The sequence below is a fragment of the Mustela erminea genome, chromosome 3 (assembly GCF_009829155.1).
Source record: "Mustela erminea isolate mMusErm1 chromosome 3, mMusErm1.Pri, whole genome shotgun sequence".
In the NCBI taxonomy this organism is placed as follows: Eukaryota; Metazoa; Chordata; class Mammalia; order Carnivora; family Mustelidae; genus Mustela; species Mustela erminea.
The window spans coordinates 163,567,733-163,589,229 of record NC_045616.1 but is presented as its reverse complement, the minus strand read 5'-3'; the positions used below and the strand labels follow the sequence as shown (position 1 = coordinate 163,589,229).

General features: G+C 61.2%; 1 protein-coding gene across 1 annotated transcript in view; it reads right to left on the bottom strand.

The window, feature by feature from the left end:
- The window catches only part of SLC6A3 (solute carrier family 6 member 3), a 34,891-nt gene that overhangs the window by 2,515 nt on the left and 10,879 nt on the right, over positions 1 to 21,497 (bottom strand). Inside the window, exons 5-14 of the mRNA XM_032337833.1 lie at positions 16,181 to 16,319; positions 15,301 to 15,435; positions 11,165 to 11,268; positions 9,986 to 10,110; positions 7,339 to 7,451; positions 6,069 to 6,197; positions 5,291 to 5,390; positions 2,853 to 2,953; positions 1,499 to 1,666; positions 972 to 1,043 (exon numbers count right to left, since the gene is read on the bottom strand). Of these exons, the coding sequence (XP_032193724.1) occupies positions 972 to 1,043; positions 1,499 to 1,666; positions 2,853 to 2,953; positions 5,291 to 5,390; positions 6,069 to 6,197; positions 7,339 to 7,451; positions 9,986 to 10,110; positions 11,165 to 11,268; positions 15,301 to 15,435; positions 16,181 to 16,319 (1,186 nt within the window). The remainder of the gene's footprint in view (positions 1 to 971; positions 1,044 to 1,498; positions 1,667 to 2,852; positions 2,954 to 5,290; positions 5,391 to 6,068; positions 6,198 to 7,338; positions 7,452 to 9,985; positions 10,111 to 11,164; positions 11,269 to 15,300; positions 15,436 to 16,180; positions 16,320 to 21,497) is intronic.

The window sequence follows — 21,497 nt, the reverse complement described above, 5'->3', positions numbered from 1 at the left end:
TGGGGGTACCTGGACAAGTTCGCGACAGCCTGCAAACCCCTCCTAGTTCTCACCGGAAGCAGAGCTGAAGTCAGTGACGCGCTGCTCCATCTGAGCGGCAAGGCCACCAGCGCAACGTGACGGGCGCAAGGAGGAGCGTGCCACCAACTACAGGACACACGTGCATCCACAGAAGTGTATCCCGTCTGCCATGGTGGGTCAGGGGCTCTGCCACTCCGAAGTCCTCATGTGCCCCCAAGAGCAGGTGACCCGATGCAATCATATCAGACACTGATCCTCCAAACATCCACGAAACATCCCCATAGATTTCGGGATTTGCAAGCAAACTTCAAGCAACTCACAGGTGGACGAAATCACATGAAAACTAAAATACCCTTAACACCAAAGCGTAAGGACAAGGCTGTGCTAAGTGTGGCCACTGCGCCCCAGACAAGGCCTTGAGAGCTTCTACTGGGAAAGAAGAGAGCTTGAGAACGAGGGGCCTAAGCTCTCATTTGGGCAGTTAGCGTAAGTACAAGCGAGCAGATCCAAGGAAGGCTCGGACCCAATCCTGCCACAGGCCTGGGGAGACCTCCACCCTCTCCCACTGGAGGTCCCCGGCCTCCCGGCTCTCTGCAGCCCCCACCCCAACAGTCTGCAGCAGCCTGAGTGACCCCTGGGGCCGGGGTCTCCCAGAGCACCCCAGCACCCCAACCCCGTGAGGGCAGGGCGCAGAGCTGCTTCGGGCCCTCCCTCTCCTCCGCTTCAAGCCTCTCCCCCCTTCTGCTTCCTCCTTCTCCCAAGCTTTCTCGTTCTGCCTACTGTGCGCCCCCCATCCGGAGGGTGGCCCCAGGCGGCCCCTGGGACAGGCGCACAAGCATTCTCCTGCCTTCCGCAGCGCAGCTGTGTGGCCCGCAGGGGCCCACGGCCTAGGGGCTTGGTCAGGCCTCTGAGTCCTCCCTGCGCAGGGCGGCAGGGCGGTCCGCACTCACCCTGAACTGACGCACCTCCCCGCTGTCCACCAGCTCCCGCTCCTGCTCCGGGGTGATGGCGTAGGCCAGTTTCTGGAAGAGAAGGACAGGCCGCGGGCAGCAGTGCGCTCCGCGAGGCCGGGCCCCTGCGGACGGCGGTCAGAGGCTGGGGGCAGGGCTGGGCCTCCGCGGACCCTGCGGCCGAGCTCAGCGCAGGGAGGACAAGCCGCTGCCTCTGCGCCCGGGCTCTGAGCAAGGGCGCCCGGCGCGCAGGCCCCCGGGAGTCTCGAGGCCGCAGCCGGAGGAGCACGCGCGAGCGCAGACTCGGGCAGGCGCGCACGGCCACGCGCGGGCAGGACGGGCGGCCACGCGCGGGCAGGACGGGCGGCCACGCACGCGCACGGCCGCGCACGCGAGGACGCGCACGCACAGGAGGACGCGCACGCGCACGCAGGCCGGCCCTCCCCGCGGGTCCGAGCCGCGTGGGCGCCCGCCCGCCTGCGCTGCGGGGTCCCGGCGGCCGGGGCGGGGCAGGCCCGCGCACGCACCTCCCGCAGGGAGCCGGGCAGGCTGCAGAACTTGTAGGCGGCGTAGATGGGCACCATGGACATGGAGGACGTGGCGATGGCCCAGCCCAGCGCGTTGGCCCACTCGGGGAAGACGTAGGCTCCGTAGTGCGGGGGCCTGAAGGTCACGATGCTCACCACGACCACAAACTGCAACCGAGGGCGGAGGGCGGCTCTCAGCGGCGGGCAGGTGGGACCCGGCGCCCGGTTCGCCCGGAGGGTCTCCCCGACGCGGCCGCTCTGGGCTCCGCGTCCTGCAGGCGGGGCCGGGGATGCCCATGGCCCACGCCCAGCCCCGTGTACGGTGCCTCCCGGGAGGTCATCCCGGGGAGACCCCGCCTGGCTTCTCCGACGTCCACACCAGCGCCTCAGCCCTCCGAGCACAGCGGGCCTGGACGTGCTGGAGGCAGGCCCCAGGCGTGGGGTGGGTCTCGGGAGCACCCGAGTGTCCGGGCTCAGCTCAGGGAGACACTGCGGGTCATGGCAGCTGCCGGGCTACGGCTCCCTCCCCCCATGCGTGCCTGCCTCTCTGTCTCTGTGTCTGCTTCTCCGTCTGTCTCTGTCTCTCCGTCTCTCTGTCTCGTTGGTCTCTATCTCTGTCTGTCTCCACCTCTGTCTCTGTCTCTGTCTCTGCCTCTCACTAGCTGGCGGGTGCAGGAGAGCAAACCCCTCATCTGTTGCTGGTCCCAGACATGCCGGGGGTCAGGGAGACGTGCATCTCTGTGAGTAGCTCCTGCAGCTCTCTGCTCAGAGCAGGACAGTCCTTGAACGGCCCCTGGGGTCACCTGTCCAGATTGGGCAGGACACGTCAGGCTCTGTGAGCCACACGAGGACGGTGTCTGCTGATGTCGGCGGGAAGCAGCTGTGGGCCATGGTAAGGGAATCCGAGTGGTTCTGTTCTAATGAGGCCGGTGGCCAGCAGCCTTGGCCCAGGGGAGAAGCCCATGGCCCCAAGGAGAAGCGCCAGGCGGCTAGCAGACGTGCTCTCAGTGGCTGTGCTGTGACAGCATCTGAGTCACTCCTGTTTTTGTCATTCGAGTCCTCAAGCCCCCCTGCCCCTAGAAGTCTCAATTCCATGACTGTCCTCAGGGGAGGAGCCAGCCACTGGCCGCTGGCCATGCTCAGCTCTGGCCTCCCTCCGTGGCAGAGCTGTGAGGCATGGGGTAGAATCCCCGTGGGTCCCCTGTGAGGTTTCTCAGCAGGTCCAGAGGGTGGGGGCCACCTTCCCAGGACCACGGAGGATTGTATGAGACAGCCCCCTCCCCAGCCGCACAGGAGCAGAGAGCCCGGTGTGTGCGGCCTCGGGGGACCTGGGTGGTCGGGGGGGGGTACTTACCAGGAGGAAGCAGGGGCTGACAAACTTCCAGCACAGCCTCCAGTACAGGCTGGGCCGCTGCCCGGTCATCTGCTTGATGTCCTCGCTGAACTGCCTCACGCCTGCGGTGCAGGAGCCACACGGCCAGTCAGGACGGTGCCCAGCCCACCCCGGGTTCTCCCCCTACTTCCTGTAGCTCCTCCCCGCCAGACCTCCCCGGGGGCCTGCTGGCCGGGTCCCCACGCGTGTTCACTGCGGCCACACCTCAACTGTCATGTGCCCCCAGCGCCCTGCCCTCTCTCCCTCCTCCTCCTCCCACAGCCCTTCCTCTCATGCCCTGGGCTGTCCTGTCTCCCCTCGGCTGGAACTACTGCTTTTTCTCTTTAAAAAAATTCTGGTGAAATACACATGACATACAAAGTTACCATTTGAGCCATTTTTACGTGTGGCGCTCAGAGGCGCCGACTCACACTGCTGTGCGACCGTCACCACCATGGGCCGGTCCCGGCTAGAACCGTCCCATCTCCCCGTACAGAAGCGTCATCACCGGGCAGCGCTGACTCTCCCCTCCCCCGCCCCGCTGCGGCCGCAGTCACACCAGCACACCACGCTGTCACGCTGTCACATTCTGTCTCCCGGGCGTGCAGTCCTACGGGGTTTGTCCTGTTACGACTGGCTTATCTCACTCAGCATGGTGTTCTCAAGACTCCCCGTGTCCTGGCAGGTGTCAGAGAGTCCTTCCTTTCAAGGCTGGACAGTGTTCCAGGCTGGACTTGGCATTGTTACTTCTGAAGGAGAGCTACTTCTAGAAGCTCAGTGTACTGGCCCTTGCTCTAGGACATCTCACCGGTGATTTCTCCCACCACGAGTCTGGCCTGGCTTCGGCTCAGACGACCACAGCTGGTCCACTGAGCCCTGGGTGAGTCTTGCGGGTGTCACACTGGGGACCCGTCAGGAAGACCCTTCTATTCAGGATTCCCTCTGTGCACACCAACCCCATCATCGGAACCCTGGACATGGAGATGGACCAGGGGCGCACTAGGAGGGAGAAGGGTGAACCCAAGGCCAGCCCCTGGACCCCTCTGGACTCGGCCCCACGAGCAGTCAGGGCAGTCACGGCCCCTCTCGGCGCTGGGCTGTTGGCTCGAAGACCATCAGGGACCCTTGGTGCACAGGGAGCCTGACACACTCTGATGCATCGTGCAAGAAACACAGACTGCGTTTGGGTCAGGGATGGGAATGGCCATTTGGGGAAACAATGTGGACTCCGTCTCCCGAGGGTCTGGGGAGTGGCGGTCGCCAGCGTCTCCCACCAGCGCCAGGCTCATGACCGAGGGACGCATTTGGGGCACTTCCTCTCTTTCACTGGGGGGTTTCCTTTGGGGACAGGAGAGAGAGCCCCATTCTCAAGGATCAAGTATTAATTCCAGGTGCTAATAAAAGCACAGAATGCAATATCTCCCTTTCCTGTACAAAAGAAACTAGAATTGAAAATCTGTTCCAAAAACACGAGCTATATGTCAGGTCAGCCTCTCGAAGCTGACATGCTTCTTCAGGCCACGTTGCCCATGGCCCCGAGGCACAGGCCGTGCGTCCTGCGCAACACTAGGGTTCCCATGGGGGGGTGGGAAACCCGGCACAGCACAGCAGGCCGTGAGCTCTGGGCCGGGGCTCCCAGCCAGGGAGGGGTGCGCCCGTTCCCAGAGCTGTCCCTGCCGGCTGTCCGGAGGGGCCGGGTCCGGTGCTCTCTCCTTGCGGCGCAGCGGGTCAGCACGTGGGGAAGGAACAGGGCCTTCTCCAGCTCGGGGGCCCACGGCAGTCACAGTACCCAGGACGACTTGGGGGCACAGAATGGCCCCCAAGTGGCCCCTAGTGGCGGCAGGCGGCCCCGTCTAGCCTGGGAGCTGGCCACCCGCCAGAGGAGTTCCGCGTTCTAACTCAGGAGCCAGCGGCCGGCAGGCAGCGGTGGTGGAGACAGCAGAGGCTCTGCCCCTGTGAGGAGCTGGCGTGTGAGCCGTGGCGCCGTGAAGTGTGCCAATCCGCCTCCGCCTTATGAACTGTGTTGCTGGTCCTGGTCCCCAATGAGGAACAGGCCTGTTTCCAGGTGGACGGCAGGGACCTCACCTCCACTGGCCCCCATGAGCCATTCTCCCACAGTGACCACGAGGCCGTGGGCCCGGCATAATCGGGTGGCTACACGGAACAGTGCTGACCACGGTAAGCATCTTGGCATGCCCTGGCTAACTGTGCTCATCGACGCGGTGAAGCAGACCCTTTCCAGCCTCCTGTCCTCGCGGTGCCGTGGCAGCCACCGCTCGAAGCTTCCCGGAGCCGATGCGTCAGGAAGGAGGCAGCACAGGGACCGCGCAAGGACGCCACCGACTGGTCACAGCGACGGCACCGCGGCTGGGTCTCCTCCCTGTGGACGCACCCCGGGCCCAGAGAGGCTTCGCCCTTACCGTAGAACCAGGCCACCCCGATGGCCTCGATGAGCACTCCGAAGAGGATGGACGTGCCGGCCGCAAAGTGGTCCAGCAGCGTGAAGACATAGATGCCGCCCTGGAAGAGGGGGTGCCCGCTGAACTCGGGGTGCCGGGCACAGCATGCCTCCCTGGGGAGCCCAGAGAGATGCTCTCCCCAAGGAGACGCCAGGCCCAGTTTAAACTGGACCCAGTTCACAGACATAGTCTTTCTTACTCCCCATAGAGTCCGATAGGAGCCGCCGGAATTCAGTCCACACACAGCTTCTCACAGATGTGCCTTTTGCACGGGAATGGGAAGGGCCTCTCCTGTCCCCTCTCCCCCCACCCCCGCACTCCGGCTGCAACCAGAGGTGAAAGCAATAAAAATTGGAGCAGCCAAACTTGGGAGTGACTCTGGGAGGGAAGGTGGCCCAGCCCCTCTCCTCATGGTCAGGGGCTGGCCCCACAGACCCAACAGGGAGGTGCTCAGCCCAGGCTGCTTCCAAGGGGGCTGTCCGGGAGCAAAGGGACCATGGACCACGGCTATGCCACATGTGGCCACAGCTGCTCCTGGTGACCACGGCCACCCTGTGCGACCACACAGTCCCACACGCGACCACGGCGACCCACACAGCATTAGCATATCATTGGCACGTCATTAGCATGTCATTAGCATGTCATTACAAGTCACAGTCAGCCGCTCTCAGTGCCGGCGGGCTGCCCGACCCCAAATGCTGCCGCGACCTCGCCCGGCGCAGCGAGTGCTGGTACGTACGTTGGTGACGCAGAAGAGCGAGAGGAGGAAGGTGGCCAGGACGACGAAGAGCGTGAAGAGCTCCCGGTGCCGGTGCAGCAGCTGGAACTCGTCCACCAGCCCGGTGATCACCGACTCCATCCCGCCCATCTGCAGCCAACAGAGCAGGGGCGCTGCGGGGCGGGGCGCGCTTTGTGTCCAGCCCAGTGGCCTGACAGCCTGGGCATGGGCGCGGGTGGGGGCCGCACAGCGTCTGGGGCACAGGGGCCCTGCGTGCAAGCCCTCGGCCATTGGAGCAGGGACCCGGGGTGGACGCCATCCCCGACAGGATGTGCTCAGCAGCCCTGCAGCCCACGTCGGTAACGTGGCACCATCTGCCGATGGCGCCACAAAACCCCGGCCCGCCACCCCCAAACGCAGCAGCGCCTTTGTCTGCTCTTGGGGAGGACCTGGCAGGGCCCTGGGCGCAGCCTTCCTGACTCTGAGTGTTGCCGCGAGGGGGTCCTCCAAGCCTCCTGCCCTGCGTGGTAACCCTCCTTGCCCTCCTCCTCTAGGACGTGCTGTTCGTGGGACTCATCCCAGGCAGATGTGTGGTCCAGGGCCGTGGACCCCAGCAGCCGTTGACCAGGCTGCCTGGGAGATGAGAGCCAATGACCAGGGCAGGGCGTGGGATGTGTGGTTCTCTACACTTTCCGGGAAGCTCCGGGGGACAGGGTACCCATGGACGCTCACGGGGGCCCTGAGGTCTCAGCTGTTGGTCCTGAGCAGGCGGTGGGGACCCAGGAGTCCGAGGAAGCCCGTATTCTGCTTCCCCAGCTCACTGTCCCACAGTCAGGCACACGCGCCGGGAGCACACGCACACCCAGAGGGCCGCACCCGGGATACTCAGTGGGCAGGGCTTGGGCTGCGGCCGGAGCCCTTGCTGGCGCGCTGTGGGTGCAGCCGTCCCTCCTGGGGGCTCTGGGGTCAAGGAAATCCAGAGGGACCGGCCCTGGCTCTGGTCAGTCCTCACCACGTTCCCTGCGCTGCCCTCCCACTACTGGCCTGTGTGCGCATGTCAGGGTCTGTGGTGACCTGGGCAGAGGGCACGGTGGCTGCCCCGAGGGAAGAAAGAGGGTTGGTCCAACACCCCACCCAGGGAGGGCCCCGAGCCCTCGTGGGGCCCCTCCTCCCACCATGCGGGGCCCCCCCTTGGGGTCGCCTGGGTTTGCCTGCCCCGTGAGGGTGGTGGGGAGAGGCGAGGCCATTCTGCACAGGGCCCCCTGGCGGGCGAGGTGCCAAGGTCACTCACGGCGCTGTCGATCCCCAGGGTGAGCAGCATGATGAAGAAAATGACGGCCCAGGCCGAGGACAGCGGGAGCGTGGCCAGCGCCTCCGGGTAGATGATGAAGATCAGCCCGGGCCCTGCAGACGGGTCGTCCTGTTACCGCCGCCCACAGCCTCCACTCCCCGCGGGGAGATGACCATCCCCTGCCGGCGCCTGTCCTCCCGCCCTCCCGGAGGAGTCCTCTCTCCGGGGAACGCAGGGGACACCGGGCCCGGGACTCCAGGTAATGGAAAGCTGACGTCAGCTGGAGGCCCGCACCTTGTTTCTCTGGGCCCTTCTGGTCTGTGTAGGGCTGTGGGGGCCGGGGGTGGTGGGGGTGGAACCAACCCAGAGGAGGGCGGTGGGGGGGGCACCTGCCCGCCGCCCTGGACAACCTCCCGCAGGCCTCCTGGTCTGTTCTCTGCACGTGATAGACACACGCGTGCACCCACACACGTACACACGCGTGCACACGCACACAGGCTGACACGTGTACACATCTGTGCGGACACACGCACGCACACACGCACTGTGGTGCACTTAGCAATCCGTGAATATTTTTCCATGCCAGTAATTACTCTGCGTCTTATCTTTAAGAACCACGTGAAGAACACGGAAATGCTTGGCTCCAGGAGTGCGGGAAAGGGGCAGGTTTCTGTGCATGCGGCCGCTCCCTGGGACCATTTCCTGTTGGGACACGGGGAACAGGGCAGCTGTGTGGAAGACAGGCACGCTGAACGGTGCGCCGCCCCTCGCCCTGCCGTGGGGTCTGGGTGGGCTCGGGGGCCGTGGGCCGGAGGGGGCGGGGGGGCGGGGGTGAAGGCCGTGTGGGCCTCCGCCGGACTCGCGGCCATTTGGCTGTGATGACCCCAAAGCAAAAACATTCCCACCGGAAGCTGGAATCCGTCTCAGGGTCACTTTTAAAAGATGGGCCTGCGTAAGTCACTCGCACGGCCTCCCCCGCCGTTATGCATGAGGACGGAGCTTCCCCAACCTCTCTGCACTCAGTGGGGCCGCGGCGGGAGCCAGTCAGTGGGATCGGGGCTTTGAGGGATCTTTGCAGAGAGCAGAGCAGAGCCCCGGGGCCGAGCTCAGGCCTGGGCTCTCCGCAGTTCCCGCCCACAGGCGAGGGGCACCGTCCCCGCACGTTCCCGACGGTCCGAAGCCTCGCTGCCACGAGCCGCAGACCGGGGAAGAGGCGGGTCGGCTCCCTGGAACGTGCGGTCAGTGTCCTCGCCCTTCAGTTCCGTACCTGAGCTAACATTTCACCCTGTTTTCTTGAGAATTAGAGCTGTAAATGACATTTACTTTACTGGTCGCGGAAATGCACAGAAGACGCTCACTCCACTTCCAGGGCTAATAGAGGTTTCGTAAGCCGCTGCTATTTATCGTAAAAAAGGGCAGAAGCACGGGAAATGCATAAATGCGGCAGCGAGTAAATTTCACTGCTCTGTATTTATTTGCTTTATGTTCCCATTCTCCTGCTTTTATTGGATTTTTTCCTGGAGGCAAGAATGCAGACTTAGGAAGCACGCGCCCAGCCCCTGCTTTCCTCACCAGTCCCGGGGGGCCGGACCTCTGCTTCCTACTTCCAGAGTGGGGTCCAAAGGCTCAGCGCGCAAGAGCCAAGAGTCACATGGAGGCTATGGGCGGCGCGCACGGGCGGGGCGGCCCGCTCCTCCCCTCGGCCCCTCGCTGAGCTGCGGCGGCCCCCACTCAGAAGTAAAAAGACTCAGGAGGAGATGAGTCAGTGACACCCACGTGGGCTCTCCTGAGCCTGAGGCAGCCCCAGGAGACGAGGGGCCTTTTCAGCGAGAGTGGGGGGGTGAGGACAGACTCCAGGGGAAGAGCCCTCCCTGCCCACCCCCAGAAGGATCTGACGCAGGCCAGGGCTTGCGGTGATCCCAGGAGACCCCGGGGTCCCGGACTGGCCCAGTGCCACGGCGTTCCTCCCACGCACGAGGACCGAGCAGCCCCACGAGCGCCCAAGGGGCCCCTTCCGCAGCCCACGCCTACACCTGGCCTCCTCCCAGGGCCCAGCCTGCTCGCTGGGTCTCCTGTGCCCACTACCCGCTGCCCGCTTCTGCACGCAGACAGCTGGTGTGTGCGGCTGGCTGGGCGAGCGGGCTGGGAACAAGGGTCTCTGTTGTCTGCGTGCCCAAGATGCTGTGATTCCTCTGGTTATTACCAAAGCCCACCTACATATGTTGTGATCCTGGGGGTTTGGAGGAAAAAGCTTTGGCGCTGATGAAGGGCTTGGGTGCGAATCCACCGGGTTCCTCCCCGGCCTGCCGGCTGCGCGGCTCGGAAGTGGTCAGGGCTCCCACCCCTGAGCTCTGTGGGCCCCTTCCCCAGTGTAAACAAAGACAAGGCCTACCCTGAGGCCGCGAACCACAGCCTGTTCTGCAGCCCCAGGGTCTCTGCACGGAGCTGGTGGCTAAGCAGGGCAGGGGTGTGGTGTGGTGGGTCTGTCGCTGCCCTGGGGGCTGTGTCCTTCTGCGCACCCCTGCCCCGAACATGTGTGACTCGGACTCAGGGCCCGCACGTCTCCCTCCTACTGTGTGGGGAAAACACTCGGGGGGACTGGGTGGACATGGCTGTGCGGACGGCGGCCTGCCCTGCGGGGACTCACCGTCCTTGGCCACATCCCCGATGGGCACGCTGTGCTTCTGGGCCATGTACCCCAGGAAGGAGAAGACCACGAAGCCGGAGGAGAAGCTCGTCAGGGAGTTGACAGACGTGGTGATGACCGCGTCTCTGGGAAACAAGACACACGTCCCAGCCCCGTGCTGCAGGAGGGGTCACTCCCTCCCTTTGTGCTAGATGCACCCCGTCCGGGGTCTGGCGGGCTTTGGAGGGGGCTCTTCCGGGGGCTCCCTGGCCCCTCCCGTGGGCGGCACCGCAGACAGGCCGGTGCCCAGGGTGGCAGGGCCCCCATCGGAGTGGCTCTAGGCTCTGGGTGTGTGCAGGCTTTGGCCCAGGCGGACCCCATGGTGGCCAACCACGCGCGTCTGCCCAGGAGCCAAGGAGCTTCTGACACCAGGACTCGGTGCAAAGGTGAGATGGTCCGCGGCGGCCGCATGAGGGCCCTGGGCGGGCGAACAGAAACCAACGGGGTCCCCACCCACGCTCAGCCCGGGATGTCTGGCAGGGTGTCTAGATGGCTTGCGCGGACCTGGGAGAAATGAGGTTTTGGGGATGTCTGGTGGAGCCCCGATGCTATGGGTCTGTGTGTTCCCGGCCTGGGGGACCCCACGCGGAAGGCTGAGAACTCAGAGGGCCAGAGGGAAGTAGAGGTGGGGGAGCAGGGCTGCCGGAGTGGAAGGACGTCTGCCGAGCGCCCAGGCCCTGGGGGGACTCAGGCAGAGGCCGCCCCCCGCGGGGGGTGCCCACTCTGCTACGCACGCTTTGTATTTTTACTGCATTTTCTGTCCTCATGATGTGAAGGAAATAAACCCGACACCATAAAGGTCAGAGAAAGCGGGTCCCAGATGGACTCACTTTTGTTTTTAGATGGACTTTGGCTGCAGGTCAGCCTGCCCTGGAGCCCAGTGCTCTAGGCACCAGGACGCAGCGGCAGCTGGGGCCTGGCAGCGGTTGGAGGAGGGGGCAGAGGCCGGGGCCCTTGGTGGTGACTCTGGGAGCTGGTGAACACCTTCATCTGTTCTAGTACTTTCCTTAGGGCAAGTCGCCTGTAGCTTCCACGGTCCGGCTCAGAGGCCCCATGAGCACGGCGTGTCCCCCCTCCCTGTCTCTGGGGACATGTCTTGTCAGAAGTCAGTGGCCTGGCAGACCCTGCGATGGGACTTACCGGTAGCAGTTGTTGGTGAATTTATTGTAGCTGGAGAAGGCGATGAGCACCCCGAACCCAACGCCCAGCGAGAAGCACACCTGGGTGGCGGCGTCTATCCACACCTGTGCGGAACCAGACAAGAGAGGTGACCGCGGGGGTGCGCGGGGCCTGGGACACCAGCTGTCGCAGGGCCGCCGAGAGCTCCATGGGACAGAGGGGAGCTGACACACAAGATCGTCATCAATGAGCCGTCTCAGCCACGCGATCGGGGCAAATGCCGTCTCGGGGATGTGCCCGCCGTGTCCCCGGCCCGAGAAAGGCTCACGGAGGGGCGCTGTCTGGGTGCTTCATTGGGATTTCTCCTGAACGGCAGCACCGCTCTGCACACGGCCAGACATGTAGGTCACGTATGATGATGCTACGGACGTGGCCGCCTTGGCCAGACGTGCCCACGGATGTCTGCATCTTTCCCACGGCGTTTAAAGCCACGGGCTCATGGTACGCACACGGCGACACCCACGGAGAGGCCGTGAAGCCCAGACAGCACGTGTGCTCGCCCAGGGCAGCGCAGCTACGGCGCACGCCTGCCGAGTGTAAGCCCGAGGCTCCTAGTGGCACCAACGTGGTATTTTTTAAAAGCCACAACTGTTCCCGTCAGGGTGATGCAGAGACCACCCGGGGATGGGGGCACTGCCTCACCCCTACACAGCCCTGGGTCGGGGTGGAAAGCAGCTGAACCCCCCCTCAACACCGGCATCACCCACAGGAGGACCACACCTGCTATCTGAGGGCTCTGGGAGCTGGCTGGCCCTGGGGACTGCCCCCGAGCGTCCAGACAGCCCACGGTGCAGGCCTGTGGGTGAGAACCCTCAGGCCGTGACAGCAGAGCTCGGCTGGGAATGCCCCAGGGTGACTGGCCTCAGTATGACCTCACGAGGGAGCCCGACAGGATGCAGCAGAGGAGGCGGAGCCCAGGGCTGCTGGGCGGTGCCACCTGCCCGCAGACCAGGGCCAGCTGAGCCTCTGTCCTTCAGGCAGCCTGCGCGGGGTCTCGGGATTACCCTGCTGTCAGGGACAGTGTGTTCCAGGCAGTGGGCTAGGACTCGGCGTGCAGCCTCGAGTCGCTGAGGGGCGAGTGGGCCAAGGGGCCTCGGCTCTGCCGTCCTGCTTGCGCTGGCCATCAGTCGGCTCGCTTGGCCAACGCAGGCAGGGGCCGTAGTCCTGGGAGAGCCCTGCCCCTGCTTTGCGCCTGGCCCTTGCCAAGTCAGTGCCCACCCCTGAGACTTTGCACATGTGACGCCCCCTCTGAGATGTGCCTCCCGGACAAGTGTCTGGGCCGTTGCTCACTGCTGCCCTGAGGACCCAGCTCTGGACGCGGTCTGGGGCCCATCCTGGAACCTACCTGGTAGCCTCTCTGGGCCCACCTGGAACCGCCTTCCTCCACCCCTGGACCCATCCTCTCCTGCTGGAACGGGAGCTCTCCAGGATGGGACTCTGTCCCACCCTGTGCGACTGCCCCAAGGGCTGCAGACGAGCGAACCAGGGTCTGGATGCCATCTAAGGAGGCTGACCCCTGGGGGGAACCCTTGTCCATACAGGGGTCCAGAAATGGATCCCCAGGACGCAGGGCAGCCTCTGTGTCAGAGCAGAGCAAGGTCCAGAGTGCCAGGAATGTGGGAAGAGACGCAGCAGATGTCCCTTCTGTCCTGTCTGCTCTGGAAGGGCCCCTGTGTGGCACCTCTGCTCCTGACCTGTCCTAGACCAGTGGGGATGCAGGCCAGGCGTCCTGCCTGCGGCAGGCTCCATCAGGCCACTCCAGACTGAACCCCAGGGGATGGGTGAGGGTCAGGCCTGGGATAGGGCTGGGGAACCCTTGATTTGATCAGGGCCAGCTCCTGCAGCTGTGTCCCTGGGGGCATCTGGGGTGCCTTCCTCCAACAGTTAAGCCCCAGAGAAGGATGCCTAGGGCCACTTGATCTCTGAATGGGGCCACCAAGAGTCTGGGGGGTGGAAGTATGGGCAGCACCTGGGCCAGGAGGAACCCCGGGGGGACACCCCAGGATGACCACCAAGCCAGTGAGGCCCCACCCCTGCCCTATCCAAAGGTCAGCCAGGACCCTGCAGCAGGACAAGGAATGGCTCCACCCTCTGGACGGGGGGGTCATATGAGCCTGTCCCTTTGGGACCTCAGGCTCACTGGAGCCCAAGGGTTGTAGGCTTGCTCTGTCCTGGTCTATGCCCCTTCCTAGCCCCGAGCTGACAGGTGGTTGGAGAGGACGGGACACACTGGTTTGTCGAAGATATCCGTCATGGGCCGCCCATCGGCCATGGGTTCATCCATCACCTACCTATGCCCATAGTTATCCAACCGTCTGTCATCTGTCCACCCGTCTATCATCTATGCGTCTGTCTGTCCATCTGTCATCCACCCACACGTCCATCCATCATCTGTGTATGCAGCCATCTATCCATCCGTCCATCCATCATCTGTCTATCCGTCACCCATCTGTCTGTCCATCTGCCCATCCATCCATCATCCGTCTATCCATCATAATCTATGTATTCACCCATCTATCGTCTATCTGTCCATCTGTCTGTCCATCCATCCATTATCTATCTCTGTGCACCTATTGTCTTCCACCTTCTACCTGCCCTCTATCGTCTGTCTAATGTCCAACAACCTCTCGTCTGTCATTTACTCTTCTCTGCTTCACACGTGAGCATCTTTGCGCACGCACGGGCACCGATCTAGCTTCCTCCTGTGCGCTGCCTGGTTTTCCTGCCCAAGCACTAGCTTCCTTATGTTGCCCTCCTGTTATTTTCTTTGATTTCCTCACCACGGCCTCTGGCCACTGACCCCACAACCACTCCCCCTGCAGGCATATCTGCGGCAGCCCTTGGCTTCCTGGCGCATGGCCACTGTCTTCCCTTGCCCATGCAGAGCATGTATCTGCTGTTCTCTTGGCCTCATTTCCTGTCCTTGCAGGGACTTCCCAGTGGCTTACCCAGTGCCATTTCCCTGTCTTTGTCCATGGGTGCCTACTTCTGCTGCTCCCCGACTCCTGGGGACTTCCTGGGGGCTACAAGCCACACCTGCCTCCCCTTCTATCTGTTCCTACTCATTTCCACTTCAGGGCGGTGCCTTCCTGCGTCCTGGTGGGTGCCACACCCGACTCCCCCACACCTAGTGGCACTGGGTAATGATCCTGCAAACATCCCCCTGTCCCCAGCTTTGTGCCCCCCACACCTCAGCTACCCTTCCCCATTATGTCCCATGGCCCTGCCACAGTGAGTCCCCTGGGTAGCCCCTGGAGTCCCCACCATCCGCCAAAATCGAGGGCACCTGCGTTTTCCGTGACCTCCTGAGAATGCTACTTTTTCCATCATCCCTGCTGCTTCCGGCCAACGGTCACTCACATTTCTGGGCTGTTTCCCTAAAATGCTGCTGCCCCTTCTCTCCTCCTCTCTTGGGAGACCTCTGTCTGTCCCATGGCCTGGCCAAGCCCCCTCTCTTCCATAGGCTGTCTCTGAGAATTGTGGTACAGAGTGATTGTTCTTTGTCGAAGCAGCGTGTGGCCCACCTGCAGACGGAGTGTTTGCTGTGAGTGAGTTAACTCCCTCCCTCGCGCCATGGGCGCCATGAGCGTCTCACCAGCGAGCTTTGGCTTCCTGGGGAGGGAGCCCTAGTTCACGCAACCACGATGAACCAGACCTGCGCTTAGACCTGCGCTCCGGGTGAGCGGCCACACTTCCTGGCACAGGCCGGGCAGCCCAACGGCGCTCATCAGAGGAAGCTGAGAGGGTTCCTCCGGGAAGAGGGATGGGTGGAGGGAAAGACGCCCACTGGACGCAGCCTTCCCGTCTGCTCTCATGGGAACAGAGCAGGGCTCTCCTCCCTTAACTTTCTCATTTGGTCCACTCAGCGCCCAGCTATGCCCACGTCACCCGACGGTGAGCCCTGCTCGGTGGGGTCCCGCGTGCAGCCGATCTGGCCGGGCCACCTACATGTGCCACATCTACAGGCTGAGTCAGAAATTCCGGCCCAGCTCCTGCCTCCGGGATCTCCTGAGCCTGCCCCAGAACACAGCAGTCCCATGGCGTGGAGCTTGCCCGTGCGTGTGGCCCGGCGGGCTGCGGGCGGAGGGCATACTCACAGAAGACTCGCAGAGCCGACGGAAGTCTACGCTCAGGTACGCTCTGATGCCATCGATGGCCCCAGGGAGAGTGATTCCTCGCAGAAGCAGGGCGAAGAGGACCACGTACGGCATGGTGGCCGTGACCCACACAACCTGGGAGAGCACAGCGTCATCAGGCGGCACCAGCCACCTGCCGGCAGGGCGGCTTCACGGTCACCCTGGTGGGTGGCCTTTTGCCGGGAAGCCCATCATCCCAAACATTTGCAGGGTGCTGGCTCAGCAAAGTCCCTGTAGAGGGTGTTGCTGCTCTCCATCCCGAAACTTTCCCAGGGACTGAAATGGGACAGATAATCTGGCAAAGAAGGGACATTCTTCTGCATTTGGTCTGCAGCAGTGGGCGGGGAGGGGGGTGCTGAGCTCCTGAGGAGTGAGACGCACTGAATTTCACGGGTTGTGCAAATACACACCCATGTGGTGTGTAAACGGTGGGCCCTGGGCTGGGGCAGGGAGTAGCCTGTCCTTACCGAGGCTCTGGGTGCTGGCCCTTCACTACCCGTATATAGCAAGCAACGGGCACATTTTGGTCAGAATTGCTTTGGGTGCCCAGATAAAAACCAAAATATTTTCATCAGTAAAAAACAATTTATGTTGTGCTTGTGGTCGTGCTGGAAACACCCTGCTGTGAGTGCCTTCCTTTGACACCATCATTAACCACGGCCAGTGGTCGCTCCCCAGCCTACCACGGCCCAACTCTCCACTCCCCAACCTATGACGGCGCCCGGTCCACTGCCCAGCCTACCACGGTCCCCGGTCCACTCCCCAAGCTACCACGGCGCCCGGCCCGCTCCGCAGCCGCATGGCCCACAGCCCGCTCTGCAGCCGCACGGCCCGGCCGCACCTTCCCAGAAGTCTTCACTCCCTTCCACAAGCTGAAGTAGAGCAGGATGATGACCAGCACCAGGCAGGACGTGAGCTGCCACCGGGGGGGACCCAGGTCATCGATGCCACGGCTCTCGTGGAGGTGCAGCACGCCGCGCCTGCGGAGGAGAGGGTGGGGGAGGCGGGTCTGTCAGGAGTGCCCCCCACCCCCGCACCCGCCCAGAACTGGAACCCGAGAGCTGAGTTTGCCCAGGGCCCTTCCCTCCCCCCACCTCGGCCAGAACACAAAGAAGTGTGTCCCAGCCTGATGGGACTGGAGACCCCCACTCCGGAGGGTCAGGCCCACCAGCCCCAGCTGAGAGGCGGGGTCTGCGCGCTCGAGGGAGCCCTCACCTCTCACCCTTAGCACCCCTGAACTCTGGAGCTGGGAGAGGAAGGGGTGCTTCCCGTCCGAAGGAAAGGAGCTTCAGGGACCGGATGCAAGGTGCCCAGGGATGCGGGCACCGTGGGGTGGGCCAGGGTCCCATGTGCAGGGCCGAGGCTGAGCAGACTCAGAGCAATAACGCAGGACGTGCGGATGCCTCTGAGGCGAAGAGCTGACGGCGCCGGCTCCCGGCCCCCGCTGCCTCGAGGCGGGTCCGTGGGTAACAGACCCAGGAGGAGTCTGCTCTGGGCTCGCTCAAGACCCGCCTCCCGGAGGGGATCCATCACGAAGATAGAACATGAGGCCATGAAGACGGAGCAGGGCGGCGGGCTGGTGGAGCACGGCCTGTGCACCCGTATCTCCGGAGATCCCTGCGACCACCTGGGGGGGCCTGGGCGCCTCCCCCCACGACGTCCCCTCGGACCCCCAACCACCTGCAGGACCGGTGGCCACACCATCACCTGCTGCCTCACCTCCACAGTTGGGTTCTGAGTCGAAGCGGACGCCGGCTTGTGCTGCTACTCCAGGAGGTGGACGGCCCCGTTATGATAGGAGCCGTCACGGCCCAGATTTGTGAGGTAAAGAAAATAATCCTGACACCCAGGTCAGAAAGCTCCAGATCCCAGAGCTCCTCACTGGCTCTAGGCATCACGGGACCATGTTGGAGGGATTCGGGTTTTCAGACTCCAGAATCAGGCTTGTGGCAGGGGAGGCGGTGACGGGCGTGAACAGAGCCCACGGCTCTCCCAACTGCCCAGCACTGTCCGAACTGTCACATCAACCTCCCTCCTTTCTAGAGTGTGGGTCGCCCCCCGAGGTGACGAGAGCCCCCGCCCCCACTAGACACACGCATGCGGTGTGAGGTCAGGGACCTGGAGCCCCCAGGGCAGGAGGAGGAGGAGGCTCCTGCTGGGACAACACTCAGGCGGCTGTGCCTTGACTGTCCTGTCCAGGGCCTCACCGCCCCGGTCCTGTCCTCCCTGGGCCTGATCCCCATGGCCTGTCCTGCCCAGATCTGTCCTCCTCGGCGCTTTGTCCGCCCCGCGCCTGTCCTCCCTGGGCCCTCCTCCGGCAGCAGACTTCCCAAAGCCTCTGAGCCCCGTCTCTGTGGGGGGGTCCACCCCTTCCATGTCCTGGTTCCCCAGCCAGACCTCGTCCCCAGCCTCCTGTCACTGACAGAAATCTCCTCAGGACGACCATGCTGGGGGAGGCCACATGCCCAAAGGCCCCGCCACACCTTGGCCTCCTCACAAGGCCTCACACACGCGTGTGGGTCACACACCTCAGCTTGGCAGCAGGTGGCCACTTACTCATTTGTCCAGGAAAGGAGCCCAGCGGCCCGTGTAGCCTCCTAGCCGGGGGCTTTGCTCGGGCTCCACAACCCCACACACACTGCGTTCACTTGTAAACATTTCAGATCGACTCTGGAATCAGCGTGTCTGTACAGGTTCAATTCCCTCCCAAAGACGAAAACTCATCTGGCTCTGAACTTACTTGAACCTCCTCAGACAGTTTAGGGGACAGGATGCTGCAGAGGGCCACTTGGCGGGGCACAGGAGCCAGCATATATGGACCCTGCCTGGGGACCGCCCCCAGGGACTACAGACAGTCACCGGCACAGAGCGGGAACGACCCAAATTAACTCAGAATGGGCAGAGGACTTAAACTTAAAAACTTATAATTGCAGGTTCTTGGAAGAAACAATAGGGGTAAACCTTTGTGACCTTGGGTTTCTCAATGGATTTTCTGATATGACAAAACAGGTAAATTGACTTCATCAAAATAAAAAAAACTTTTGTGCATCAAAGACACTATCAGCAGAAAGAGGAAACTCACAGAATGAGAGAAAACATTTGCACATCATATATCAGACACAAGACGAATATCCAGGATAGACAGAGTTAAGACTCTCAAACAGAAAACCCCTCCAGAAAGCTCAGCTTGAGGACAGACAAAGCGGGTGCATCTGACCGGGAAGCTTCTGCACGGGGAGGGGAGCCCCCACCCAGAGGAAGTCGGCCTGCCGATGGAAGGAAACACCGGCAAGTCACATATTTCGTACGAGGTTAGTATATACGAGAAACACATACAACTCAACAGCAGAAAACAAACAATCTGATTAAAAAAAGGGGGGGGCAGATCTGAACAGACAGTTCTCCAGAGAAGACATCCAGCTGGCCAACAGACACAGGGCGAGAGGCTCAGTGCCCCTCACGGCCCGGGAAACGCAGCTCAAACCGCAGTGAGTTAGCCTCTCACAGCTGTCAGGACAGTTTTTATACGAAAGTCAAGAAACGACACGTGTTAGCAACAAGGTGGAGACAAGAGACCTCCATGCACAGTAGCTGGGAACGCACACTGGTGCGGCCACCCTGGAAAACAGTACGGGATTTCCTCTAAAAATTAAAAATAGAACTGCCCCATGACCCAGCAATCCCACTTCTAGGTATTTATCTGAAGAAAATGAAAACACTAATTTGGACACACACTTGCACCCCGTGCTCACTGCGGCACCGTTTACCACACCGAGATGCCGAAACAGCCTGTGTCCAGGAACGGATGAACAAAACGTCCGTCCATCCGTGGAATGTTGTTCCGCCTTAAAAGGAAGAAAACAGACCTGCTACACACCTGGAGGACATCAGGCTCAGTGACATAGCAGACACAGAGGACAAAGGCTGGACGACTGCTCTTATACGAAGTCCCTAGAGTTATCAAACTCATCGAGTCAGAAAGTAGGACACTGGGTGCCGGGGGCCAGGCTTGGAAGGGGCGGAGAGGGAGTCAGTGCTGCACGGGAGCAGAGTTTCCATCTGGGAGCACGGGAAAGTCCTGGAGACGGATGGTGGTGACGGCTGCGCAGCACCGGGAGCGTGCTTCGTGCTGCTGAACACACGTAAAAACGGTCCAAATGATACGTTTCATGTTGTGTATAGTTTATCACAATTTAAAGAAGTTCCCCCAAATGAAAGCAAAATATGTTTCAGGAAAACTAAAGCAGAGAAAATTCGTTGCCAGCGAGCCTACGCTGTAAGGCGCGTTACCGGAAATTCTTCAGATGGAGGGAAATGGAGCCGAAATGGAAATCTGGGCCCGCGTAAGGACGGGGTCACCGGAAATAGCAACCGTGCAGGCAAACGCACAAGTTACTCTTGTACTTCAAATTTATTTAAAATGTCCCTATTTAAAGCAAGAAGAGGAGCAACATAACATCCTGGAGGAAGAAAACCCAGCCAGGGACGGGCTGGGAAAACGGAAGTGTTGCAAGGCTCCTAAATTACCTGAGCAGTGGGATGCTGTCATCTGACAGTGGACAATGGGAAATTAAAGATGTATGTTGTAAACCCTATAAATAACCACAAAAGTTACAATAAAGCTTATTAGCTAATAGCATAGTTAAAATGGGGGCCTAAAAATTACTTAATTCAAAAGGGGGGATACATAGAGGGACAAGAAACAAAGAGATGGGACAAATAGAAAAAAAATAAGGATGAAAGACTTAAACCCAACCATCGGGTTAATTATTGACTGGGAACCCCAAGAACTAGCCAGACATTGTTCTGCCGAATGAAGAAGCAGGGGACAGCTCTACACGGTCTACAGGAAATGCACTCACGAGACAAGCCTCATGGGTTAAAAGCTCGAGGACAGGAAAGGTACCAATGCAAACACGATCCATTGGGAGACAAGGGTGATCACTCTGCTGCCAGGCAGAGCAGTTTCAGGGTGAGGAATGTGACCAGGAGCAACATTTGGAACTGCAAAGGGGTCCGTTCAAAGACGTGAAATCCGTAAACACGCACACACTCTGTAACACCACCCCAACATGCATGAATGAAGTCAACACTGATAGAGTCGGGAAGACAGAGAGGCAGATGCACAATCACAGTTGAGAGTCAATACTCCTTCTCAGCAGTGGGGGGGACAGTGGACAGTAAGGTGCGCCCACCATCCTGCACACGGGGCAGCTGCTTCCCCGTGACAGCAGAACACCTGTTCTTTGTAAGTGCGCCTGCCGTACTCCCCAGGATTAAACACAGGCCGGGCACCAAAGGTCTCAGGATGTTTTTGGGATAATGAAGCTTTACAAGTAGAGTATGTCACTCAGTCTGAATTAAATCAGAAATCAATAATAGAAGCATATCTAGAAAACCTCCAAAGATTTCAAAATTAAGTGGGAAGCTCCCCAAGTCTCCCATGAGTCAAAGAGGGAATCACAAGGCAGATCAGAGAGTACCTTGAATTGAATGGAAGTGGAAACAGCACATGGAGCTTTCTGGAGGCAGCTAAAGCTGTCTCTTGGAGGCAAACGTGTAGCTTTCTAGTTTACCTTAGAAAGTAGGCAAAGGTGTGCTAAATGTCTATAGAACTGGGGACATTTGAATTGGTTGGAGTTACATGGCCTGTTTTGGGATTTCCAAGCCCACAGGCCCTGTCCTGACTCAGCTTCACATCCGACCAGCAAGTTCCCTGCACCATCTCTCAGCCCTGGAGCGACAGCCATGAGCCTCTGGTTTCGGCTCTGAGCCTGCCGTGTCTCCTTGTGCATGCCCACTAGGGACTGAAGTTGGGGGTGTGGGCAGGAACTGGGGCTGAGGACAGCACTTCTGGGGCAAACACCAAAGGCCCCACTTTCTCGGGTAAGACGTAACGAAAGTAGCAGTGACATCGTGCTTCTCCGTGGAACCCTTTCCAGACCTCCAAACAAAGACAGGCGGTCCCAGTGGTGTCACATGGTGCCTTTCAACCTCTCTGTGAGATTTTCATCTCAGAATTGTGAGACGTCCTCGCTGGAAACCTGAGTCCTCATTTTGTTGGTGTAATGACGGACGGAACCCAAGCCAGCCCTGAGCACCTCTGAGTTCCCCTTGGTGCGGGGGCCCTGAGCACGGACCCCCAGGCGCTTATCTGC